Genomic DNA, 22255 nt, shown 5'->3' on the forward strand with positions numbered 1-22255 from the left:
CACCTCTCGATGGCTCCTCTCATGCCTACCCAGTTGAACCGTTCACTCAATAAGTACTCCAGCTTCTTCCATCCAAAATGTCCTGCTCCGTTGTGGTATGCCTCCAGAACCATAGCCGCGTCTCGTCTTGGGACCACTACCTGCCAGGTCAACTCATGTGTTCGAGAGTTAACCATTCTCCGGCACAGCTTCTCCCTGTAGAGGAACAGTTTACTTTTCTCCTTCCACAGTTGCTTGGTCTCCTCCGGAGCGTCTGGGTCAAGATGGGCATCGGCCTGTGTCAGCATTTGCTTCACCAGACAGACTGCGGGATCACTGTCTTGCGTTTCCGCCCAGCTGTAGTGGGGCAAGGGATTGAACGTTACAGAGCGCCTGTCCTTCACACGGTGGGAATACAGGGTAATCCCATGACAGTGGAACGCAGGGAGCTCGACTTCTTCCAGAGCTTCTGGATCTTCCCCTACGTCCGGTAAGTTTGGCATTCTAGACAGGGCATCCACGTTGGAATTTGAGCGTCCCGCCCGGTATTTGATGGTGAATTCATAGTTGGACAGGCGGGCCATCCATCTCTGCTCCAGGGCACCGAGCCTTGCAGTGTCCAGGTGTGTCAACGGCTTGTTATCCGTGTACACGGTGAACTTGGAAGAGGCAAGGTAATGCTTGAAACGTTCAGTCACTGCCCACACCACTGCCAGGAACTCCAGCTTGAATGAGCTATAATTCTCAGGGTTCCTCTGCATGGGCTGTAGTTTTCGGCTGGCGTAAGCGATTATCCGTTCTTTCCCCTGCTGGATCTGGGACAGTACGGCTCCTAACCCGATGTTGCTTGCGTCCGTGTGGAGGATAAAGGGCTGGCTGTAATCAGGGTACGCTAGGATTTCATCCCCCGTGAGGGCCATCTGCAGCTGGCAGAAGGACTCCTCTTCCAGCTTTTCCCACCTGAAGGGCAGTTTCTGGTTTTTGGCCTTCCTGGATTGACCTGTCAGGAGGTCCTGCATAGGGGCTGCCATTTTGGTGAAACCGGGAATGAATCTTCGGTAGTAGCCTACCAACCCGAGGAACTGCCGCACTTCCTTTATGCTGGAGGGTCTTGGCCAGTCTTTAATCACGGTGATCTTATCGGGGTCGGGAGCCACTCCGTCAGCACTCACCACGTGTCCCAGGTATTGCCCCTTTGGTTTCAGGAGGTGACACTTGGAGGGTTTCACCTTTAGGCCGTAGCTTGCCAGGGCGTCAAACACTTCTGCCAGGTGTTTCAGGTGGTCCTCGTAAGTCTTGGAATAAACGATGACATCGTCCAGATATAATAGGACCGTCTCGAAATTCCGGTGTCCCAGACAGCATTCCATCAACCGTTGGAAGGTTCCTGGTGCGTTGCAGAGCCCGAACGGCATACAGTTAAATTCGCTGAGTCCCATCGGGGTGGTGAATGCGGTCTTCTCCCGTTCCGCCTCTGCTACAGGAACCTGCCAGTACCCGCTAGTGAGATCCAAAGTAGAGAAGAAGTTAGCAGATTTTAATGCAGCTAAGGACTCTTCTATCCTTGGTAACGGGTACGCATCTTTGTGTGTGATACGGTTGACCTTCCTGTAGTCTACACACATTCTCATGGTGTTGTCTTTCTTTTTCACTAAGACTAGTGGAGCTGCCCAGGGGCTACAGCTGTCCCTAATTACCCCAGCCTCCTTCATGTCTTTTAGCATCCCCTTGGCGTGCTGATAGTGTGCAGGGGGTACGGGTCGGTATCTCTCCTTTATGGGAGGATGGTCTCCCGTTGGGATGTGATGTTCTACCCCTTTTACTCGCCCAAAGTCTAGCGGGTGTTTGCTAAACACTCTCTCGTACTCCTGAACCACCCGGTAGACTCCCTGTTTTTGGTGTGAGGGAGTGGAGTCAGTACCCAAATGCAGTTGCTGACACCAGTCCTCCATTGGTTTCTTAGAGCAGTTACCTTCCTCTGGTTGAGATGGAGGCAAGGGTTCCACAGCCTGTACAGAGTTCAGGTTTATGGTGAACAATTTGGCTTGCGTGGCATACCGGGGCAGGTATACTTCTCTCTCCCCGATATTTATGATGCGGACGGGCACCCTCTCAAGACGTACATCGACCACCCCCCGTGCTGTCAAAATGGTGGGCCTACTGTCTGAGTAGACGGGTTCTACCATTGCTTGGTAGTCTCTACCTCTCAGACCAATAGCTGCCCGGCACCAAATCATCATCTCACTTTTTGGGGGCATGGCAATAGGGAACGGGTCACACATTCTCACGCTACCTATCTCACCACCAGATAGTTTCACTTGTTGCCGCTTCATCAGTGCCCGGATCTCTTTTTGGAGCACACGCTGCTGGCTGGAACTGGCGTTCTTGGCAACCTGCTGCAAAATAAGAATCACCTCTGCAAGACAGTTTTCAATTACGTTAGTACCTAGGGTTATTTTTGGGTGACTCTCGCGACGGTCAATGTCCACAATGATCAGTCCTTGTGCCGGCAGTTCAACTTTACCGACCTTGATGGTCACCTCTTTAAATCCTATCTGTGGCACGGGCTGACCATTGCTGGCGATAATGCTCAGGTCGTCATCTGGGTAGCGGGTTATGTCCGAGTCATTCCAGTACCGCTTGAAGAGCACGTACGGGATGGTGGTGACCTGTGACCCGGTGTCCAGTAGGGCACTCATAGGAATGCCGTCCAGTACCACAGGCTAGACCGGACGTCCCCCTACGTACTTGTCACGCCAGTTCGATGGGCCTGATGATCTTAGGCCTGGGGGTTGGCCCTCTACCCCAGGTTGTGCCCATTTAAATGACAGTACCTTGCCATATGTCCGGGTTGATTGCAGCGGCGGCAGATGGGTCGTCCGTCCTCGTTGTACCTGTCGCTGGGTCTCCCTCTGGCCGGTGGGGTCCTCCTCAGTCGGCGCCACGGGACGTCCTCCGGTCCGGATGCCAGCTGGATCTTTTCTGGAGAAGAGGCCTGTAAAGACTGCACAGTTCTGGTTAGCGCGGCAACGCTCTTGGTCAGCTCTTGGACCTGATGGTGTAGGTCTGTAGCCGGGTTATTGTTCAAAGCCTGCGCATCAGCTCCCACAGGCCCTGCAGACAAGGGCGCCGCATCCCAGTGATAAGTGATAGCAGGGCGCCTGTGGGTCACAGCGCCACCTGGTGCCGGTTCTCGGAGCACCCGGATGGCTCTGTCCTTGAACTGTGCAAAGTCCAGGTCAGGGTCCTGTAAGGCCATTGCCCGCAACTGGGTTCGGTGGGCATTGCACATTAGACCCTCAATAAATTGTTCGGTCAACAGCTTGTCTTCATTCCCCATGCTGTCAGGGTCTGCCTGCTTAATGGCTCTCAGGGCCTCTTGTAGGATTAAAGCATAGTCTCTTATACTTTCGTGTGCCCGTTGTTTGCACCCGTAAAATCTGAGTTTTATCTCAGCTGAGGTTCGGGTATCAAATGTGTCTTTCAGCCGGGCTAGTATTTCTCTGACAGTCCTCTTCTTCCCAGGTGACCAGGACTTTACCTCCCTTTGGACTGCCCCGATTAACTGGGCCACCAGGATGCTTACTTTTTGCTCTTCCGTGAGGGGGTATACCTGGAAGAGGCTATCCAATCTTTCCCTAAAGTCACTTAGGGTATATGACTCCCCTGAGTACTGGGGTAGCCAGGTTGCCCCCGGGATATAGGGCATGGTGAATGGCATGACCGCTGCAGCGGTTGCGCTGGCGGCCGGTGTGGCGGTGGAGCTCCCCTCGGTATCCGACATCCTTCTACCCCTCCCCCTAGTGGACCGTGGCCTACCTTGCGATGCTCTTGTTCCGTAGGCCGCGGCTCCGCAGTCAATCGTCGGGGTAGAGGACCTGGCGTCGCGCTCCGATGACGTCAGCGTCGCTTTTCCTCCCTTCCAGGACCTTGCGCAGCGTCAGTGCGTGGGGCGGAGCTTTGGCTCTCGCGCGCTTTCGCCGTCCACACCCCTCTTCTTCCCGTGCGGCGTCCCGAAGATGGCGTCCGATGGCGGGAAGCGGATGGCGGGAAGACGGCAGAAGATGGCAGGAAACGACCCAAGATGACGTCCGATGGCGGGAAACTTCGCCACAGGTAAGTACCAAAGTCTTTTTCAGGCAGGCAGTACCGGTGGTTGCGGGCACGAGATCCTGCCGGCTACGCCAAAGTTGACTCGCCCCCTGGGCCTGTGTTGTGCAGGGGACACCCGGAGCCGGATCGCTGGGGGTTGTAGTCTCCGTGGCGCTGACCCGGTCCGTGCCCATGGTGGTCAATTCAGTGGCAGTCTTAGTGTAATAACAAATGTCCGACTACGCCACCCGTGGATTGCGGTCAGTGGGGACCGCCGCTGCGCTGCAGGCCGCTGAGGCTGATGTTGTAAGCGCAGCCAAGTATGGAATAACTCCCATTGCCTCAGGGCAGCTAGTGTGGATGATGGGAGTGATGGTGTGAGCGTCCCAGTACTAATGGTGCTGGGGCGGCGATGAAACACAGAGACGTGTGGTGCAGTTCAGGGTCTTTACTGATGGTATAAAGCAGACCCTCCCGGGAGTACTGGTTAGCAGTAGAGGCCTGGTCAGTCTGTGAGCAAGCAGGAACTCCCCCTGGCCAGGTGGAGTTGTAGGCCTCCCCGTCTATCTGCACTCTTTCCTGGCTACCTTGCTCTATGCGGGTAGAAGTAGCCCACGTCCCTGAGTATACCGTGTGGTGCTCACCCGTATGGCCGGTGACTTGGGGCCTTCTGTTAGCCTCCGCTCCACGATGGCGGTGCTGGTCCCTTGCTTGTGACCGTGCCTCCGGGCTTCTAAGGCCAGAGGACCTGGAATCCCCTGCCGGTTGGATTCTGCTGCTGGACCTGGATGTCCCCACAGCCTCGGACTCTGTGTCCGGGTTTAGTGTCTTTAGCCAAGGCGAGCTATCTAGCTTCCAGCCTCTGGCACTCACTCCTGCTCCTACAGAGCTCCTGCTGTATCTTTCCCTCTCCAAGCTCTGACTCTCCTAATCCCGCCCCAGACCCAGTTTATAAGGGCAGATTCCTCCCCTCCCAGGCCTGGGCGGGCAGTGTTGCATGCTTAGGGCTCCTGACCAGAGAAACCTCCCACTTGCTCTCAGACATAATATTTCTATTACTGTGGCAACCAGACCCCTGGGGTGCCACAAAAACAAGCAGGAGAATCACTGCCTGATCACAGAGAGATCTTCACAGGGCAGAACAGATAGATGGTTAGCAGCTACATGCCGGTAAGTTCTTATTTCCATAGTAAAAAAAAACAAAGTCCTGGATAACCACTTTTATTGAAAGTCTGAAGAAGAGAAATAAGGCCTCAGAGCAGCCAATCCCCCTCATTGTTCATGCATCATCCATGACAGAGAGTGGGCTGGCTTCGTTATTGAAATTAGCCCCAAAAACGGCCCCCTTCTTATAATGAGCACAAACTTAAAGTGGAATTGTCGGGACCAGTGGTGAAACAGTGGACATTGGTTGAGCTTTTGTTATTACAAGTATATTGGTTATTAGAATTGAGCAAAAAATGTTGTAGGACCCTGGTCACCAGACCAGAGTCCTGCGAGCTTCCTCCTACCTGCCGGCATCACTGGTGCTTCTTGTGATTAGAAGAACCACGCATGATGTCATCATTTCAGAAGGTCACACTCGTGACATCATTCTGGGCTCCTAATCAGAATATGGATGCTGGCACTTTAGGAGGAGGTTCACAGGGCTATGGTCCCACAGCCACAGATTAATGAAATGGCCTCTGAACCAGGGTCCGGCAAATCCTTTTTACTCAACTCTTGCAGATATATGGACATCCCCTTTGAGAATGAAGATAGAAGTTGCTATTGCTGCCGAAATTGTCCAGTGTCCTGCCGAGAAAAATATGGAAAGACCCAATGATGTTCTTCTAAATTCATATCTCAGTTATTAAACTCATTAATTACAATTCTGCTTTTTGCAACATGTTCATTTCTTGAGGGACACGGTGGTTTACAGTATATATATAACTGCTCTGAACTCTTTCTCCACAGAATGAAGCTGGGCTTATGAAAGAAAGAGAACTATCACTTGAACTTGCAACCATCAGAGATGAAGTGGGTAAGTAAACCAGTTGATTAGTTAAAGAACCTCAAGGTGTATATGATCGAGTGTATTTCATAGTGATGTAGCAGACCTGAGTTTGCCATATTTAAGATCCTATTATTTGAGATTTCTTAAAATACAAGGGAAACTACTCCATTATCTCAGTGTATGAATATCAAAACATTATACTGCTTATTGAGATCTGTTGCATCTGTACATCCAAGAGATGTTCCAGTCTAATAAAATCAAAATGTTGCCATGAACTTTATGCCAGTTTTCACCCTTGTTTGGTATTGATGCGGTCTATAGGAGAAGCTGTGCCATGTCTATGTTCACTCTCTACTTGGATTAGAAGATCAGCCCTTTATATGTAGTTCATAACTTAAGAAATTGTTGTGACATATGTTTAGTTTGCAAAGGATACGATTTTCTGAAAATAATTCTGTTTTGTTCTGTGTACAATAATTTCTAAAATCTGATTTCTCCCAGGCTCAAGTTGATATCACAAGCCAAACTAGGGATTGGGAGGGAGAGTATACATTTTATAGGTGGCGAAGATAGTACAGATAGTGACCTGGCCACAAATAAAGAAATTGGGGGTGGGGTTAGAACAGTCAATAAAGTAAGAAGGAATAGAGGTACAGAGAGATACATAAAATGAGAACAATGGGGATAGGGGAAAATATATGTATGTGGGTTAAGAATTGGCTCAGTGATAGGAAACAAAGGGTGGTTATTAATGGAAAACACTCAGACTGGGTCTCAGTTAACAGTGGGGTACCACAGGGGTCAGTATTGGGCCCCCTTCTTTTTAACATATTTATTAATGACCTTGTAGGGGGCATACAGAGTAATATTTCAATATTTGCAGATGACACTAAACTCTGCAGGGTAATCAATACAGAGGAGGACAATTTTATATTACAGGAGGATCTATGTAAACTAGAAGCTTGGGCTGATAAATGGCAAATGAGCTTTAATGGGGATAAATGTAAGGTAATGCACTTGGGCAGAGGAAATAAAATGTATAATTATATGCTTAATTGTAAAACACTGGGCAAAACTAACTAAAAAAGACCTGGGTGTATTGGTGGACGACAAGCTCACATTTAGTGGCCAGTGTCAGGCAGCTGCTGCGAAGGCAAATAAAATAATGGGATGCATTAAAAGAGGCATAGATGCTCATGAGAACATAATTGTACCTCTATACAAGTCACTAGTGCGACCACACTTAGAATACTGTGTACAGTTCTGGTCTCCGGTGTATAAGAAAGACATAGCTGAACTAGAGAGGGTGCAGAGAAGAGCGACCAAGGTTATTAGAGGACTGCGGGGTCTGCAATACCAAGACAGGTTATTACACTTGGGGTTATTTACTGTGGAAAAACGAAGGCTTAGGGGTGATCTTATTACTATGTACAAGTATGTGAGGGGAAAGTACAAAGACCTGTCTACTGATCTTTTTACTCTGAGGCCAGAGACGGGGACAAGGGGGCATCTTCTACGTCTGGAGGAAAGAAGATTTAATCATAATCACAGATGGGGATTCTTTACTGTAAGAGCAGTGAGACTATGGAACTCTCTGCCGCATGATGTTGTAATGAGTGATTCACTATTAAAATTTAAGAAGGGCATGGATGCCTTTCTTGAAAAGTATAATATTACAGGTTATAAATACTAGATTCCTTGATAGGGCGTTGATCCAGGGAACTAGTCTGATTGTCGTATGGAGTCGGGAAGGAATTTTTTTCCCCAGTGTGGAGCTTAGTGTTTGCCACATGTTTTTTTTTTTTGCCTTCCTCTGGATCAACATGTTAGGCTATGGGTTGAACTAGATAGTTTTAAGGTTGAAGGAAGACTAAGTCTATGTTACTATTAGCATATTCATACTGTGCCTTTGGAAATTTTATGTAATTTCCCTTCTACCCTTCTTATCATTTATTAATAATGCACTTTTGTTACGGATCCGGGTGGTGGAACCTCTGTGCCGCGGTGCAAGGAGGGACCCAGAGGGGCGTAACTAAGTATCAACTCAGACCGACCCTGGTCGTACGGCGGCTAACGACTCCGTGACCAGGGAGGGACCGAGCAGAGGGACCAGGTGCTACTCTGGGGACGACCTTGTAAGAGAGCAGGTGGCTCCCACGGGTCAGCAGACTGGGACTGACCGGTATAGCGGATGGACACAACAGGCAGGCAGAAGTCTCTGGATAGTAGACAGGTGGTCACGGCACGTGACGGCAGAGCAGGTTGAAGTCTTTAGGTAACAGACAGGTGGTCACGGCAAGTGACAGCAGGAGCCTCCAGGTAGGCTATTAGGTAACAGGCGAGTGCTCCCAGGTAAGCGGGCTAGCAGGCACGGCAGGTAACAGGCAGGTGCTTCCTAGTAAGCAGGCGGACTTGCCCATAGACAGACGGGCGGGTAGAACGGAAGGCAGACTGTCGGGCTGGAGAGAAGTCAGACTGGCGGACTGGAACAGTAGTCAGGCTGGCAACTGGACCTGAGGGCTGAAGCAGAGGTAAGTATGCTGTGCAACAACTTTTGCTCGGGCATCTCCATTTTGGAGGAGGTGCCTTATATATGGGAGGACCCTCGGCTATTGGCCAGGGACTCCTTAGGACGGCGCGCGCGGCCCCTTTAAGAGAGAGGGAGTGCGCGCGTGCGCCCTAAGCACAGTGCCCGGGAAGCTGCGCGCGCCGGAGGACGCCGCGCGGGGAGGTGAGAGGGACGGCGTCTCTACCTGGCAGGGGGCAGAGACGCCGATGCTACAGTACCCCCCCTTTACGCCCCCTCTTTTTTTAGGCCAGAAAGAAATTTTTCAAGGAGAAGCGGGGCATGGATGTTCTCCCTGGGTTCCCAAGTTCTCTCCTCTGGGCCAAACCCCTTCCAATCCCCCAGAAAAAAGGTTTTTCCTCTTACCCTTTTGGTAGCCAGAATATTCTCTACCTCAAAAAGCAGGGGAAGAACCTGGATTGTTGGAGAAAGAATTAAAGACAACTGGTTTGAGGAGAGATACATGGAAGGAGTTGGGAATCCGTAAGGTGGCTGGGAGTTTTAACTTGTAGGCCACTGGATTGATTTGTTTAAGGACTTCAAATGGACCGATGAACCGAGGACCCAACTTGTAGGAGGGTATTTTGAGCCGAACATGTTTGGAGGAGAGCCAAACCTTGTCTCCGGGACGGAATTGAGGCGGATCCAGACGTCTCTTGTCAGCATGTCTCTTAATCCGCTTGGAGGACTGAAGAAGTGCGGACATAGTATTCTCCCAAATGGTGGAAAATTCGCTGACCAGAGACTCCGTGGCAGGGTTGTCCACAGAAATGGAGACGGGAAACGGAATCCGGAGATGTTGACCATAGACTATAAAGAACGGAGACTTGGAAGATGATTCGCTCTCATGGTTGTTGTAGGAGAATTCGGCCCATGGCAGGAGATCCACCCAATCAGTATGGTGAGCGTTAACAAAGTGCCGGAGGTAGCTGGTAAGGATCTGGTTGATCCGCTCCACTTGACCATTGGACTGTGGATGATGACTGCGGAGGAGAAATCCAGGGTGGCATCCAGTAGCTTACACGTAGCTCGCTAGAAACGTGAGGTGAACTGAACCCCTCGATCCGACACGATGTGGAGGGGTAGGCCATGGAGACAGGAGATGTGGAGGAAGAAGTCTTTAGCTAGCACTGATGCAGACAGGAGACCAGGCAGAGGGATGAAGTGGGCCATTTTAGAAAAGCGGTCGACGACCACCCAAATGACTGTACAACCAGCAGAGACAGGGAGATCTGTAATAAAGTCCATAGCAATGTGTTGCCACGGAGCATCAGGTATGGGAAGAGGCAATAGAGGACCGGCTGGTAGATGTCTGGGAACTTTGTTGCGGGCACAGGACGAACAGGCTGAGACTAAGTCTACCACATCCTTGCGCAGGGTAGGCCACCAGTAATGCCGGGCAATGAGCAGGAAGGTCTTCTTTTGGCCACCATGGCCGGCTAGTTTAGATGAATGACCCCAGCGAAGAACCTTCTCACGATCCGGTACTGCTACAAACGTCTTACCGGGTGGAAGACTAGTCAGATCCAAGGGGGCCACATTCATCACTTTGGAGGGGTCGATGATGTGCATAGGCTCCTCCTCTTGATCGGAGGACAGGAAGAATCGGGACAAGGTGTCGACTTTGACATTCTTGTCCGCCGGGCGGAAGTGTAGGACGTAGTCGAAGCGGGCGAAGAACAAAGACCACCGGGCCTGGCGCGGGTTGAGTCTTTGGGCATTCTGGAGATATGCCAGGTTTTTGTGATCCGGGTATAGAGCCCCTTCAAGCAGGTAACGCCACTCCTCCAGCGCCAATTTAACGGCTAACAGTTCTCGGTCTCCTATAGAGTAGTTGCGCTCAGAGGAGGAGAAGAGTTTGGAGAAGAAGCCGCAGGTTACCATTCTCCCGGAAGAAGACTTTTGGGTGAGCACCGCTCCGGCTCCGAAGGAGGAAGCATCAACCTCCAGGTAGAACTGCTTGTTGCTATCCAGACGGTGCAGCACTGGGGCAGAGGAGAAGGCTTGCTTTAAGGAAAGGAAGGCCTCCTCAGCTTCGGGCGACCATTCCTTGGGATTTGCTCCCTTATGGGTGAGCGCAGATATGGGAGCAGTCCAAGAAGAGAAGTGCGGGATGAAGAGATGATAGTAGTTGGCGAAGCCCAGGAATCGCTGAATCGCCTTCAACCCCTCCGGACGGGGCCACTTTAGGACAGCAGAGAGCTTCTCAGGATCCATTCGTAGGCCTGTCTGGGAGATAACATAGCCCAGGAATGGAAGAGAGGTCTGCTCGAAGAGGCACTTTTCGTATTTTGCATAGAGGTGGTTCTGCCTGAGCCTAAGCAGGACCTGACGAACATCCCTCCGGTGTGTGGGAAGATCCGGAGAGAAGACCAAGATATCGTCCAGGTATACCACCACGCAGGAGTAAAGAAGATCACGGAAGATGTCGTTGACCAATTCTTGGAAGACAGCGGGAGCATTGCAGAGACTGAAGGGCATCACACGGTACTCATAGTGACCGTCCCGGGTACTGAATGCCGTCTTCCACTCATCTCCTTGATGGATTCGGACCAGGTTATACGCTGCGCGAAGATCCAGCTTGGAAAAGATCCTGGTGCCCTTAAGGCGATCAAACAACTCTGAGATGAGCAGCAGGGGATATTTGTTTTTTTCCGTGATCTGATTGAGTCCTCTATAATCAATACAGGGGCGTAGCGAACCATCCTTCTTCTTGACAAAGAAGAACCCGGCTCCAGCCGGGGAGGTAGATTTCCGGATGAATCCCCTAGTCAGATTCTCCTCAATGTACTCAGACATGGCTCGGGTTTCGGCCGCCGACAACGGGTAAATACGCCCACGGGGTTGAGTGGCGCCAGGTACCAGGTCGATCGGGCGATCATATGGCCTATGAGGTGGCAATGTCTCTGCTTCCTTTTTACCGAAGACATCCGCGTAGGACCAGTAAGGAGCCGGTAGACTGGGTAAATTAGCTGGGGTAGGTGGTGGACGAGTCGGGTGAACCGGAATCAGGCAGGTCCTATGGCAGTCCTGCCCCCACTGGAGTACTTCACCGGATTGCCAGTTCAGCACGGGTTCATGTGTCTGGAGCCAGGGTAGACCTAGCAATAGGGAGTGAGAGAGTCCGGACAGCACATGGAAGGAGATTTTCTCCGAGTGCAGCATTCCCACCTGCAGGGTTATGGGCTCAGTGATGAGCAGGATGGTCACCGGAAGGAGTCTTCCATCCACGGAGGCGACGGACAATGGTTCAGCCAGAGGTTTGGTGGGAATACAGTATCTCTCTACCAGGGACTGGGAAATGAGGTTTCCAGCAGCTCCAGAATCCAGATGAGCAATTTCAAGGAGACGGTTCTCTCCCCAGGAGATAGAGACAGGCAAAGTCAGGGATGGAGAGGGCTTACTTTTGCCTTGGATGACTTCTCCGAGCGGTCCTAGACACTGAAGTTTCCCGGCCTCTCCGGGCAGGAACAGATCAGGTGCTCTTTACTGCCACAATAGAAACAGCTCCCCTCGGCTCGACGTGACTCTAGGCGAGATTTGACCATCTTGGTCTGGTCGATCTGCATGGGTTCGAGCGAGTGCGCCCAGGGAGTGACTAGTTGAGAGGCAGGTCTCTGGAAAGTAGGAGCGAGGCGGGGGAACTTTCTCTCCCGAGTGGTCTCTTTGGTGCGTTCTTGGAACCGGATGTCAATCCGGGTAGCGAGTGACACCGGGTCATCCAGGGTGGTAGGAATGTCCCGACCGGCTAGCTCATCCTCAATCCAACCAGAAAGACCCTCCCAGAAGATGGACACCAGAGCCTCGTTATTCCAGGCAAGCTCAGAAGCGAGGGTACGGAACCGTATGGCATATTGGCCCACGGTGAGACTCTCTTGGCGGAGACGTAGCAGAGAGAAGGCTGAAGAGGATTTTCGTCCTGGCTCATCGAAGACTTTCCAGAAAGCCGCGAGGAAAGATGATAGGTCGGACTCCAGGGGGTCCCCTCTCTCCCACAGGGGATTTAGCCATGCCAGTGCTTCCCCAGTGAGATGGGACATGATGAATACCACCTTAGCCCGGTCGGAGATGAACTGATGTTGCAAGAGTTCAAAGTGCAGGGTGCACTGGTTTATGAAACCCCGAGCTAGAGCGGGGTCGCCTCCAAAACGAGGAGGTGCAGAAAGCCGGGGGCCTGGGTTGGATGCCGTGGTATTGATGGGCAGCGGCGCTGCCGGAGCGGGTGTTGCTCGACTAGGGGAGGACACAGGTGGTACGGACAGCGTGTCCAAGCGAGTGTTGACAGACCGCTGGTAGGTCAGGATGGTTTCCTGTTGGGATCTCTGACGAGAAACCTCCTGGTACAGGTCAGCAAGCGAAGGAGCCTGGGGGCCACCGGGTTCCATGGCCCGAGCAAACTTTTACGGATCCGGGTGGTGGAACCTCTGTGCCGCGGTGCAAGGAGGGACCCAGAGGGGCGTAACTAAGTATCAACTCAGACCGACTCTGGTCGTACGGCGGCTAACGACTCCGTGACCAGGGAGGGACCGAGCAGAGGGACCAGGTGCTACTCTGGGGACGACCTTGTAAGAGAGCAGGTGGCTCCCACGGGTCAGCAGACTGGGACTGACCGGTATAGCGGATGGACACAACAGGCAGGCAGAAGTCTCTGGATAGTAGACAGGTGGTCACGGCACGTGACGGCAGAGCAGGTTGAAGTCTCTAGGTAACAGACAGGTGGTCACGGCAAGTGACAGCAGGGAGCCTCCAGGTAGGCTATTAGGTAACAGGCAGGTAACAGGCGAGTGCTCCCAGGTGAGCGGGCTAGCAGGCACGGCAGGTAACAGGCAGGTGCTTCCTAGTAAGCAGGCGGACTTGCCCATACACAGACTGGCGGGTAGAACGGAAGGCAGACTGTCGGGCTGGAGAGAAGTCAGACTGGCAGACTGGAACAGTAGTCAGGCTGGCAACTGGACCTGAGGGCTGAAGCAGAGGTAAGTATGCTGTGCAACAACTTTTGCTCGGGCACCTCCATTTTGGAGGAGGTGCCTTATATATGGGAGGACCCTCGGCTATTCGCCGGGGACTCCTTAGGACAGCGCGCGCGGCCCCTTTAAGAGAGAGGGAGCGCGCCAGTGCCCGGGAAGCTGCGCGCGCCAGCAGCAGCAGGAAGAGACGCGCAGGAGGACGCCGCGCGGGGAGGTGAGAGGGACGGCGTCTCTGCCTGCCAGGGGGCAGAGACGCCGATGCTACACACTTTAATGCTATTTTATTATATGGATGTGTCTGAAGTGCATTATTATTATGTCATTTTACAGATTGTTCTTTTTTCAATTTTCATTTGTAAACTCTTATTTTTAAGTGCAACTTTTTTGTTCCAATAGGTCCAGAATTTGAAACTGATTAGTTTCCGAATATAGGTTTACTGGTGTCAGAGCTTCAGAGGATCTGTCAACAGGTCAAAAGTGCTCAGTTTATGCTCTTATTTTATTCCTGCTGGTCTCCTGAGTATTTAATTTTTTTTACATCAATCATATGGTTCCAGAGATATGGGCCTTTTTATTTAGTGCAGTAATTATAGATGAGCGGATCACTTCTCACAACCTTGGCCAGTGATCTTTGGCAGTGGCTAGGAGCTGCATGAATTTACTGATCGTCTGGGATCCCCTTTTATGATTTGCTGTGCTGGTGCATCATCACCTGTGCGCCGCACAAGGAAACTCAGAAGGTCAGGAAATTTACGCAGCTCCTATCCATGGCCAGAGAGCACTGACCATGGACCGTGGTTGCATGAAGTGATCTGCTCATCTCTAGTGCTAATTTTTATGGGCTTCACCAAGGGGGCATTGCTCAAAGGATTCTCTGGGGATGGGTCTTTAGCCTGCTCTGCATAATTATCCTGTGAGCAGCGCCCCCTCAGAGAAGACCATAAAAAGGCCTGTATTTAAAGGCGGATTTTTAAAAAAGATAAAGAGCCAAACCTTGACATTTTTGACCTGGGGTCTTTCAATCTAATATTAGGCTGATTTTTCCTGTTCCGTAGAGATTATCTAACTAGTCACCTCAGTAAAAGGTAACATCTATACATAGATAAAATACAATCCACCATTCACATTAGGTAATGTCACAGCTCACCTCTACCATCTTCCTGCACAAATCAGAGCATCACTCTCAAGAAGTCAAAGAAACTATTGTTGTCTATGGTCCAGATGGCTGCAGTAAAGCATGTCTTTGAACTGCTGTTCACAGAAATTTATGCAAGATGGCTGCCCCATAATCATGTACAGAAAAAATAATCATCTACATTCAGAAATCGTGTGCAGATTAAAAGATTAAAGAAAAGAATATGCAACTATTTTTATTTTCAATAACTAATTTTTTTATAATTTAATAATTTGAACAACAAATGTCTTTTATATAGAATTTAAGTAGTCTCTATGACCTGTGCAGGGAGGGGGAAGAAAGACTGAGCTATGACCTGTGCAGAGGGCACTGTGCGGGGAGGAGGACGAAAGACTGAGCTATGACCTGTGCAGAGGGCACTGTGCTTGGAGGAGGACGAAAGACTGAGCTATGACCTGTGCAAATGGCACTGTGCGGGGAGGAGGACGAAAGACTGAGCTATGACCTGTGCAGATGGCACTGTGCGGGGAGGAGGACGAAAGACTGAGCTATGACCTGTGCAGATGGCACTGTGCGGGGAGGAGGACGAAAGACTGAGCTATGACCTGTGCAGAGGGCACTATGCGGGAAGGAGGACGAAAGACTGAGCTATGACCTGTGCAGAGGGCACTGTGCGGGGAGGAGGACGAAAGACTGAGCTATGACCTGTGCAGAGGGCACTGTGCGGGGAGGAGGACGAAAGACTGAGCTATGACCTGTGCAGAGGGCACTGTGCGGGGAGGAGGACGAAAGACTGAGCTCCACATACCTATTGTCAGTGAAGAACAATGGGTAATGAATGGCTTTGATGCTGCTTCTGACATAGATTCCACAAGACACTACTCCAGGCTGTGTCCCCTCTCTCTGCTCTCCTCTCCTGTTCTGCCGGTGTTACAGATAGAAGCAGGGGCAGAGAGAATGCTGTGAGCAGTTTACCAGATAGGGAACAAAGCATCCAAGTCTCAAGGTAGGGCAGTGTACAAATGATGTGATGTATCATAGTGTAGATATGGAGGAGAGCACACGTGGCTGTCAGGAGCTGTTAGAGGGAAGGTGTAAATCCCATGCTATAGTCATACCTCCCAACTCTGAAGGATAAGAAAGAGGGACATATACTGTGGCAGGCAATTTTTACTGTACACCAGGCCAGTACCCTAACTGCACCCAATACTTTGTGGGGCTTTTGGTGGGGATTAGAGGGAGACCGTGGTGTGAATCGGAGGGAGACACTGGGTCGCAGGGGATCTTGGTGGTGAATAGAGGAGAGATAATTATTGATGATGCTGCTGAAGCATCCTGTGCTCTGCCCCTCTTCTCTGGTAGGGCTCGGGTAGATGACACTACCTGCCCTGAGGTAGTGTCATCTACCCGACCTCCCGGGACAGTGGGACAGATTCCCAAATTCGTGACAGTCCTGCTGAATGCCGGATGGTTGGGAGGTATGTTGTGTATTGTAAATCAGCATAGAAAAAGAGGAGAGCACCAAGGAGATCCTACAAGGGGACAGGGGATTCCCACATTTCTCAACATCATTGCTTGTCAGCACAAGGGAGAAAAGATCACTCGTGAAGTGTAGAAGCAGAAATCAGTACAGAGATAAAGTTGTGCTTATAATTGAGAGCTGGTAAAGGCAGCAGCATCCTGGACACATGCAGCATGAATTTCTTTAACAGATGATCACAGGAGAACAGTCCGAAACTATTATGGATTGCAAACTGCACATCAGGAATTAGAATCTGAAACAATCGATGAACATTGCAGCCTGAAACCTTTTTTTTTCCCTTAAAGTAACAACTAAGTTATGTAAAGAGTATTTTTTTTCCCGGTCAAAGTTGCCAAAATCCCTTTACTTAAATGGGTTTTCTTGGACTTTTTAAATAAATATGCAGTACATGTGTAAAAAAAAAAAATAAATAGATAGATATCCTTTACTGACCTAATCTATTGCCTCTTCAATGACATCACAACCATCATTCACTTGACTGCTGCAGCCAATCACTGGCTTCACAGAGATACTTGGATGTATGGCACCTGACCACTGGGGCCAGTGATTGGCTGCAGCGTTCATGTTATTGATGGATGTAACATCATCGTTGCAGGTCTAACACAGACTATTGGAGCAGTGCGGGCTTTAATTTTTCAAATATACCCAGAACAACACCTTAATTTAAGCAGAAGGTCATTATCTTGTTATAGACAAGACAGAAGCAAAAAAAGAAAATGTTTAATATGACCATTCTTATGCAATATTTGTGCGGTATCCAGGACTGCTCAGATGCGATTGATTGCTGAGGCTGATACTAAATAATTGATAGATGGATATTCAGTGGTTTGACATCTGCTTAGAAGTCATATTTCAGATCTCGTCTTATTCAGTGATCATAAAGCTTAAATGACTAGAGCTGAAATGAGTCAGTCTGCATAGAGATACGAGCGGGCTGCAGCGGGTCAGTCTGCATAGAGATACTCTGCAGCCTATCAATTTCTGGTATATATTTTTCACTGCTTGTGTGATCTGTCCTGAAAACTGCATTATATCTCCATGCAATGCTCTGCAGCCTATCAATTTCTGGTATATATTTTTCACTGCTTGTGTGATCTGTCCTGAAAACTGCATTATATCTCCATGCAATGCTCTGCAGCCTATCAATTTCTGGTATATATTTTTTCACTCCTCTAGCTTTTTAATTCCATGATACTTAAAGGTCATCACACTTACTTTAAGAGTTTATGATCCATGCCGAGTTTACTAGTCTGTTTTTTTTTTTTTTTTTTCCCTGCACTTTATGGTCTCCTGTTGTCTTTTAAGCTAGTGATTGATTGTTAATGAGTTAAATCTGTGCAGATCTAAGCAGATACGTCCCTATATATTGAGACTTAGTTAAGGGGAGGCATTTATGCGGGGGCATTTATGCATATAGCATTTATGCATACTTTATCGAAGTGCCATAATTTAGCAAAGTGCCCTGGCAGTTAGAAAATGGCAGTTGGACAGGGCAGGAGACAGGTAAGACATGCAAGACAATTAAACAAACTTGCTTCCAGGTCATCTTTTTGGCAAACAGTATTCACCATTTGTATCTGTGCCATTTATACTCTGGTTGCTACAATCATCCACATTCACTGTTCACCCACAAATGCGGCACACTTCATCCATATTAATCCCTCACTCCTCTCTTCTCCTATGTACAGTTGTCATGCTCTCTTCACAATGTTATACCACGCAGATCCATTCATTCCCACCATACAACGCAGGAAACGCTCTCACAAATCACTCAATCATCTGCTCACTCTCTGTATCTTCCTTCTATTAGTCGCAGGTGATATTTCTCCCAACCCAGGACCCTCCAGTAATAATAACACTAACTCTTTCCCTGTTACATTCAGAAACCCTGCTAATCTCATTAATATTCCCTGCATATCTTCTGTCTCATTCAACTGTGCCCTTTGGAATGCACGCTCAGCTTGTAATAAACTCTCTTACATCCATGACTTTTTCCTCTCTAATTCCCTCAACCTTCTGGCTCTCACTGAAACCTGGATCCAGCAGTCGGACACCACCGCCGCTGCAGCTCTCTCCTATGGTGGCCTACATTTCTCTCATACCCCGCGACCTGACAACAGATCAGGTGGAGGTGTTGGTCTGCTTCTTTCAACAAAATGTACTTTTCAGGTTATCCCCCCTGTACCCTCCCTTATCTTCCCGTCCTTTGAGGCCCACACAGTCAGACTCTACCGGCCCTTCTCCCTGCGAGTGGCGGTTGTCTATCGCCCCCCAGGTCCCCCCCGTCAATTCCTGGATCACTTTGCTGCCTGGCTTACAAATTTTCTATCCTGCGACATCCCCACGATAATCATGGGAGACTTTAACATCCCAATTGGCGATCCTCTTTCCCCATCTGCCACGCATCTTTTATCATTAACCTCCTCCTTCGGCCTTTCACAGCTTGCTAATTCTCCTACACATGAGGACGGGAACACATTGGACCTGATTTTCTCCCGGCTTTGCTCAGTACATGACTTTACTAACTCTCCCCTTCCACTCTCTGACCATAATCTTCTTTCATTCTCTGTCAAGAACTGTGACTCTACTCAAGACACTCCCACCGTCCACACTTATAGAAATTTACGCGCCATTAACACCCAGAAATTTATAAAAAGGTTGCAATCATCATTGGCCCCAATCTCCTCCCTCTCATGTCCTGAATCTGCATTGAAGCATTATAACAAAATAATGCTATGTGCCCTGGATGAAGCCGCACCTCCTACACAAAGAACAATTCGGCATAGACGGCGACAACCCTGGCACACGCCTCAAACACGTCTTCTCCAGAGGTACTCCAGGTGCGCTGAACGGCTGTGGAGAAAATCAAATCTGCCCGAAGATTTCCTCCACTATAAATTTATGCTGAAAACATATAACTCTGCCCTTCACCTCTCCAAACAAACCTACTTTAACAACCTCATCATCTCACTGTCCAATAATCCTAAACGACTCTTTGACACGTTTCATTCTCTCCTCAATCAAACAGCACAGGCCCCGACCACCGACCTCAGCGCTGACGATCTGGCTAACTATTTCAAAGAAAAAATTGACCATATCCGACAGGAAATTTTCTCCCAATCCCCAAATGTTATGCATGCTCCCCCCCGCCACATTGTATCTTGCTCATTTTCTGACTTCGAACCAGTCACGGAAGATGAAGTGATCAGGCTCCTTGCATCTTCTCGCCCTACCACCTGCACCAGCGACCCTATTCCCTCACATCTCCTTCAGTCCCTTGCTCCAGCTGTCACCTCTCACCTAACTAAAATTTTCAACCTTTCCCTCTCATCTGGTATCTTTCCCTCTTCTTTTAAACACGCCAGCATACAACCATTACTTAAAAAACCATCCCTCGACCAGAACTGCACGGCCAACTACAGACCTGTTTCCAATCTTCCCTTTATCTCTAAACTCCTGGAACGCCTGGTCCACTCCCGTCTAATCCGCTATCTCTCAGACAACTCTCTTCTTGACCCTTTACAATCTGGTTTCCGCTCTTTACATTCTACTGAAACTGCCCTCACTAAAGTCTCTAATGATCTACTAACAGCTAAATCTAATGGTCACTACTCCCTGCTGATTCTCCTGGATCTCTCTGCTGCATTTGACACTGTGGATCACCAGCTCCTCCTCACTATGCTCCGCACTATTGGCCTCAAGGACACGGTTCTCTCCTGGTTCTCCTCTTATCTCTCTGACCGCTCCTTCTCTGTGTCTTTTGCCGGCTCCTCCTCCTCCCTACTTCCTCTTACTGTCGGGGTTCCTCAAGGATCAGTCCTAGGCCCCCTTCTTTTCTCCTTATACACCGCTCCTATTGGACAAACAATCAGTAGATTCGGTTTTCAGTACCATCTCTATGCTGATGACACCCAATTATACACCTCTGCTCCGGACATCACCCCTGCATTACTACAAAAGACCAGTGATTGTCTTTCTGCTGTGTCTAACATTATGTCCTCCCTCTACCTAAAACTGAATCTGTCAAAAACTGAACTACTCGTCTTTCCTCCCTCCATTAATCTACCTGTGCCCGATATTGCCATCTCCGTTTGTGGCTCAACCATTACTCCCCAGCTACAAGCCCGCTGTCTTGGGGTCATTTTTGATTCAGATCTTTCTTTCACTCCTCACATCAAATCACTCGCTCGTTCATGTCATCTACACCTCAAAAACATCTCAAGAATCAGGACTTTTCTCACCTTTGACTCGGCAAAAACTCTTACTGTCGCTCTTATTCATTCTCGTCTTGACTATTGCAACGCTCTACTAATCGGTCTCCCTCTTACTAAACTCTCCCCTCTCCAATCCGTCCTGAACGCAGCAGCCAGGATCATATTCCTCGCCAACCGCTACTCAGATGCCTCTTCCCTGTGCCAGTCATTGCATTGGTTGCCCATCCAATATAGAGTTCGTTTTAAACTTATCACGCTTACCCACAAAGCGCTCCATGCTTCAGTACCCCCCTACATCTCCTCCCTTGTCTCAGTCTACCACCCTACACGTGCCCTCCGTTCTGCAAATGACTTGAAACTAAAATCCTCCATAATCCGAACTTCCCACTCCCGTCTCCAAGATTTCTCGCGTGCTGCGCCAATTCTCTGGAATGCACTACCCAGGACAGTTCGATTAATTCCCAATACCCACAGTTTCAAGCGAACCCTAAAAACACATTTCTTTAGACTGGCGTATCACCTAAACACACTCTGTCCATCCCAGCTTTCCCCCATATTAAAATCTTCTTCAACTTCGGGTTCAAACCAACCATGCACATAAAAGCCTCTGTCAGGACTGCACACATACTGGCTGGCGACCAGTCCATGTATTATTATTTATCCTATTCAGTATATCAAGGCTGCATTATACAATATATGTACTTTTTACCTTTTGTGTCTCCCCCACTTCCTCATAGACTGTAAGCTCGCGAGCAGGGCCCTCACTCCGTTCGATATGAGATATGCTTATTCTGTATTGTCTGTATAAGTCCCCCCTAAAATTTGTAAAGTGCTGCGGAATATGTTGGCGCTATAAAAATAAACTATTATTATTATTATTATTATACGAGCGGGCTGCAGCGGGTCAGTCTGCATAGAGGTACGAGCGGGCTGCAGCGGGTCAGTCTGCATAGAGATACGAGCGGGCTGCAGCAGGTCAGTCTGCATAGAGATACGAGCGGGCTGCAGCGGGTCAGTCTGCACAGAGATACGAGCGGGCTGCAGCGGGTCAGTCTGCATAGAGGTACGCGCGGGCTGCAGCGGGTCAGTCTGCATAGAGATACGAGCGGGCTGCAGCGGGTCAGTCTGCATAGAGATACGAGCGGGCTGCAGCGGGTCAGTCTGCACAGAGATACGAGCGGGCTGCAGCGGGTCAGTCTGCATAGAGGTACGCGCGGGCTGCAGCGGGTCAGTCTGCATAGAGGTACGCGCGGGCTGCAGCGGGTCAGTCTGCATAGAGATACGAGCGGGCTGCAGCGGGTCAGTCTGCATAGAGATACGAGCGGGCTGCAGCGGGTCAGTCTGCATAGAGATAGGCGCGGGCTGCGGCGGGTCAGTCTGCATAGAGATACGAGCAGGCTGCAGCGGGTCAGTCTGCATAGAGATACGAGCGGGCTGCAGCGGGTCAGTCTGCATAGAGATACGAGCGGGCTGCAGCGGGTCAGTCTGCATAGAGGTACGCGCGGGCTGCAGCGGGTCAGTCTGCATAGAGATACGAGCGGGCTGAAGCGGGTCAGTCTGCATAGAGATACGAGCGGGCTGCAGCGGGTCAGTCTGCATAGAGATACAAGCGGGCTGCAGCGGGTCAGTCTGCATAAAGATAGGAGCGGGCTGCAGTGGATCAGTCCTTTTGCAAATATCTGACAGTACTCATTTCACTGAATGTACAGAAAGCCTTTGGCTTAACCCCCCCATGAAGTAGTATTAATGACAGCAATACAGCT

At 49.8% G+C, this 22255-nt stretch overlaps 1 protein-coding gene across 2 annotated transcripts in view; it reads left to right on the top strand.

The window, feature by feature from the left end:
• MTUS2 (microtubule associated scaffold protein 2) overlaps nucleotides 1-22255 on the top strand; it is an 833540-nt gene that overhangs the window by 748834 nt on the left and 62451 nt on the right. For both annotated transcript variants that reach the window (XM_073662484.1, XM_073662485.1), the window contains exon 8: nucleotides 6028-6094. In XM_073662484.1, the coding sequence (XP_073518585.1) occupies nucleotides 6028-6094 (67 nt within the window). The remainder of the gene's footprint in view (nucleotides 1-6027; nucleotides 6095-22255) is intronic.

The sequence above is a fragment of the Phyllobates terribilis genome, unplaced genomic scaffold, assembly GCF_046119375.1.
Source record: "Phyllobates terribilis strain yellow unplaced genomic scaffold, ASM4611937v1 Scaffold_2__4_contigs__length_985480577, whole genome shotgun sequence".
NCBI lineage: Eukaryota > Metazoa > Chordata > Amphibia > Anura > Dendrobatidae > Phyllobates > Phyllobates terribilis.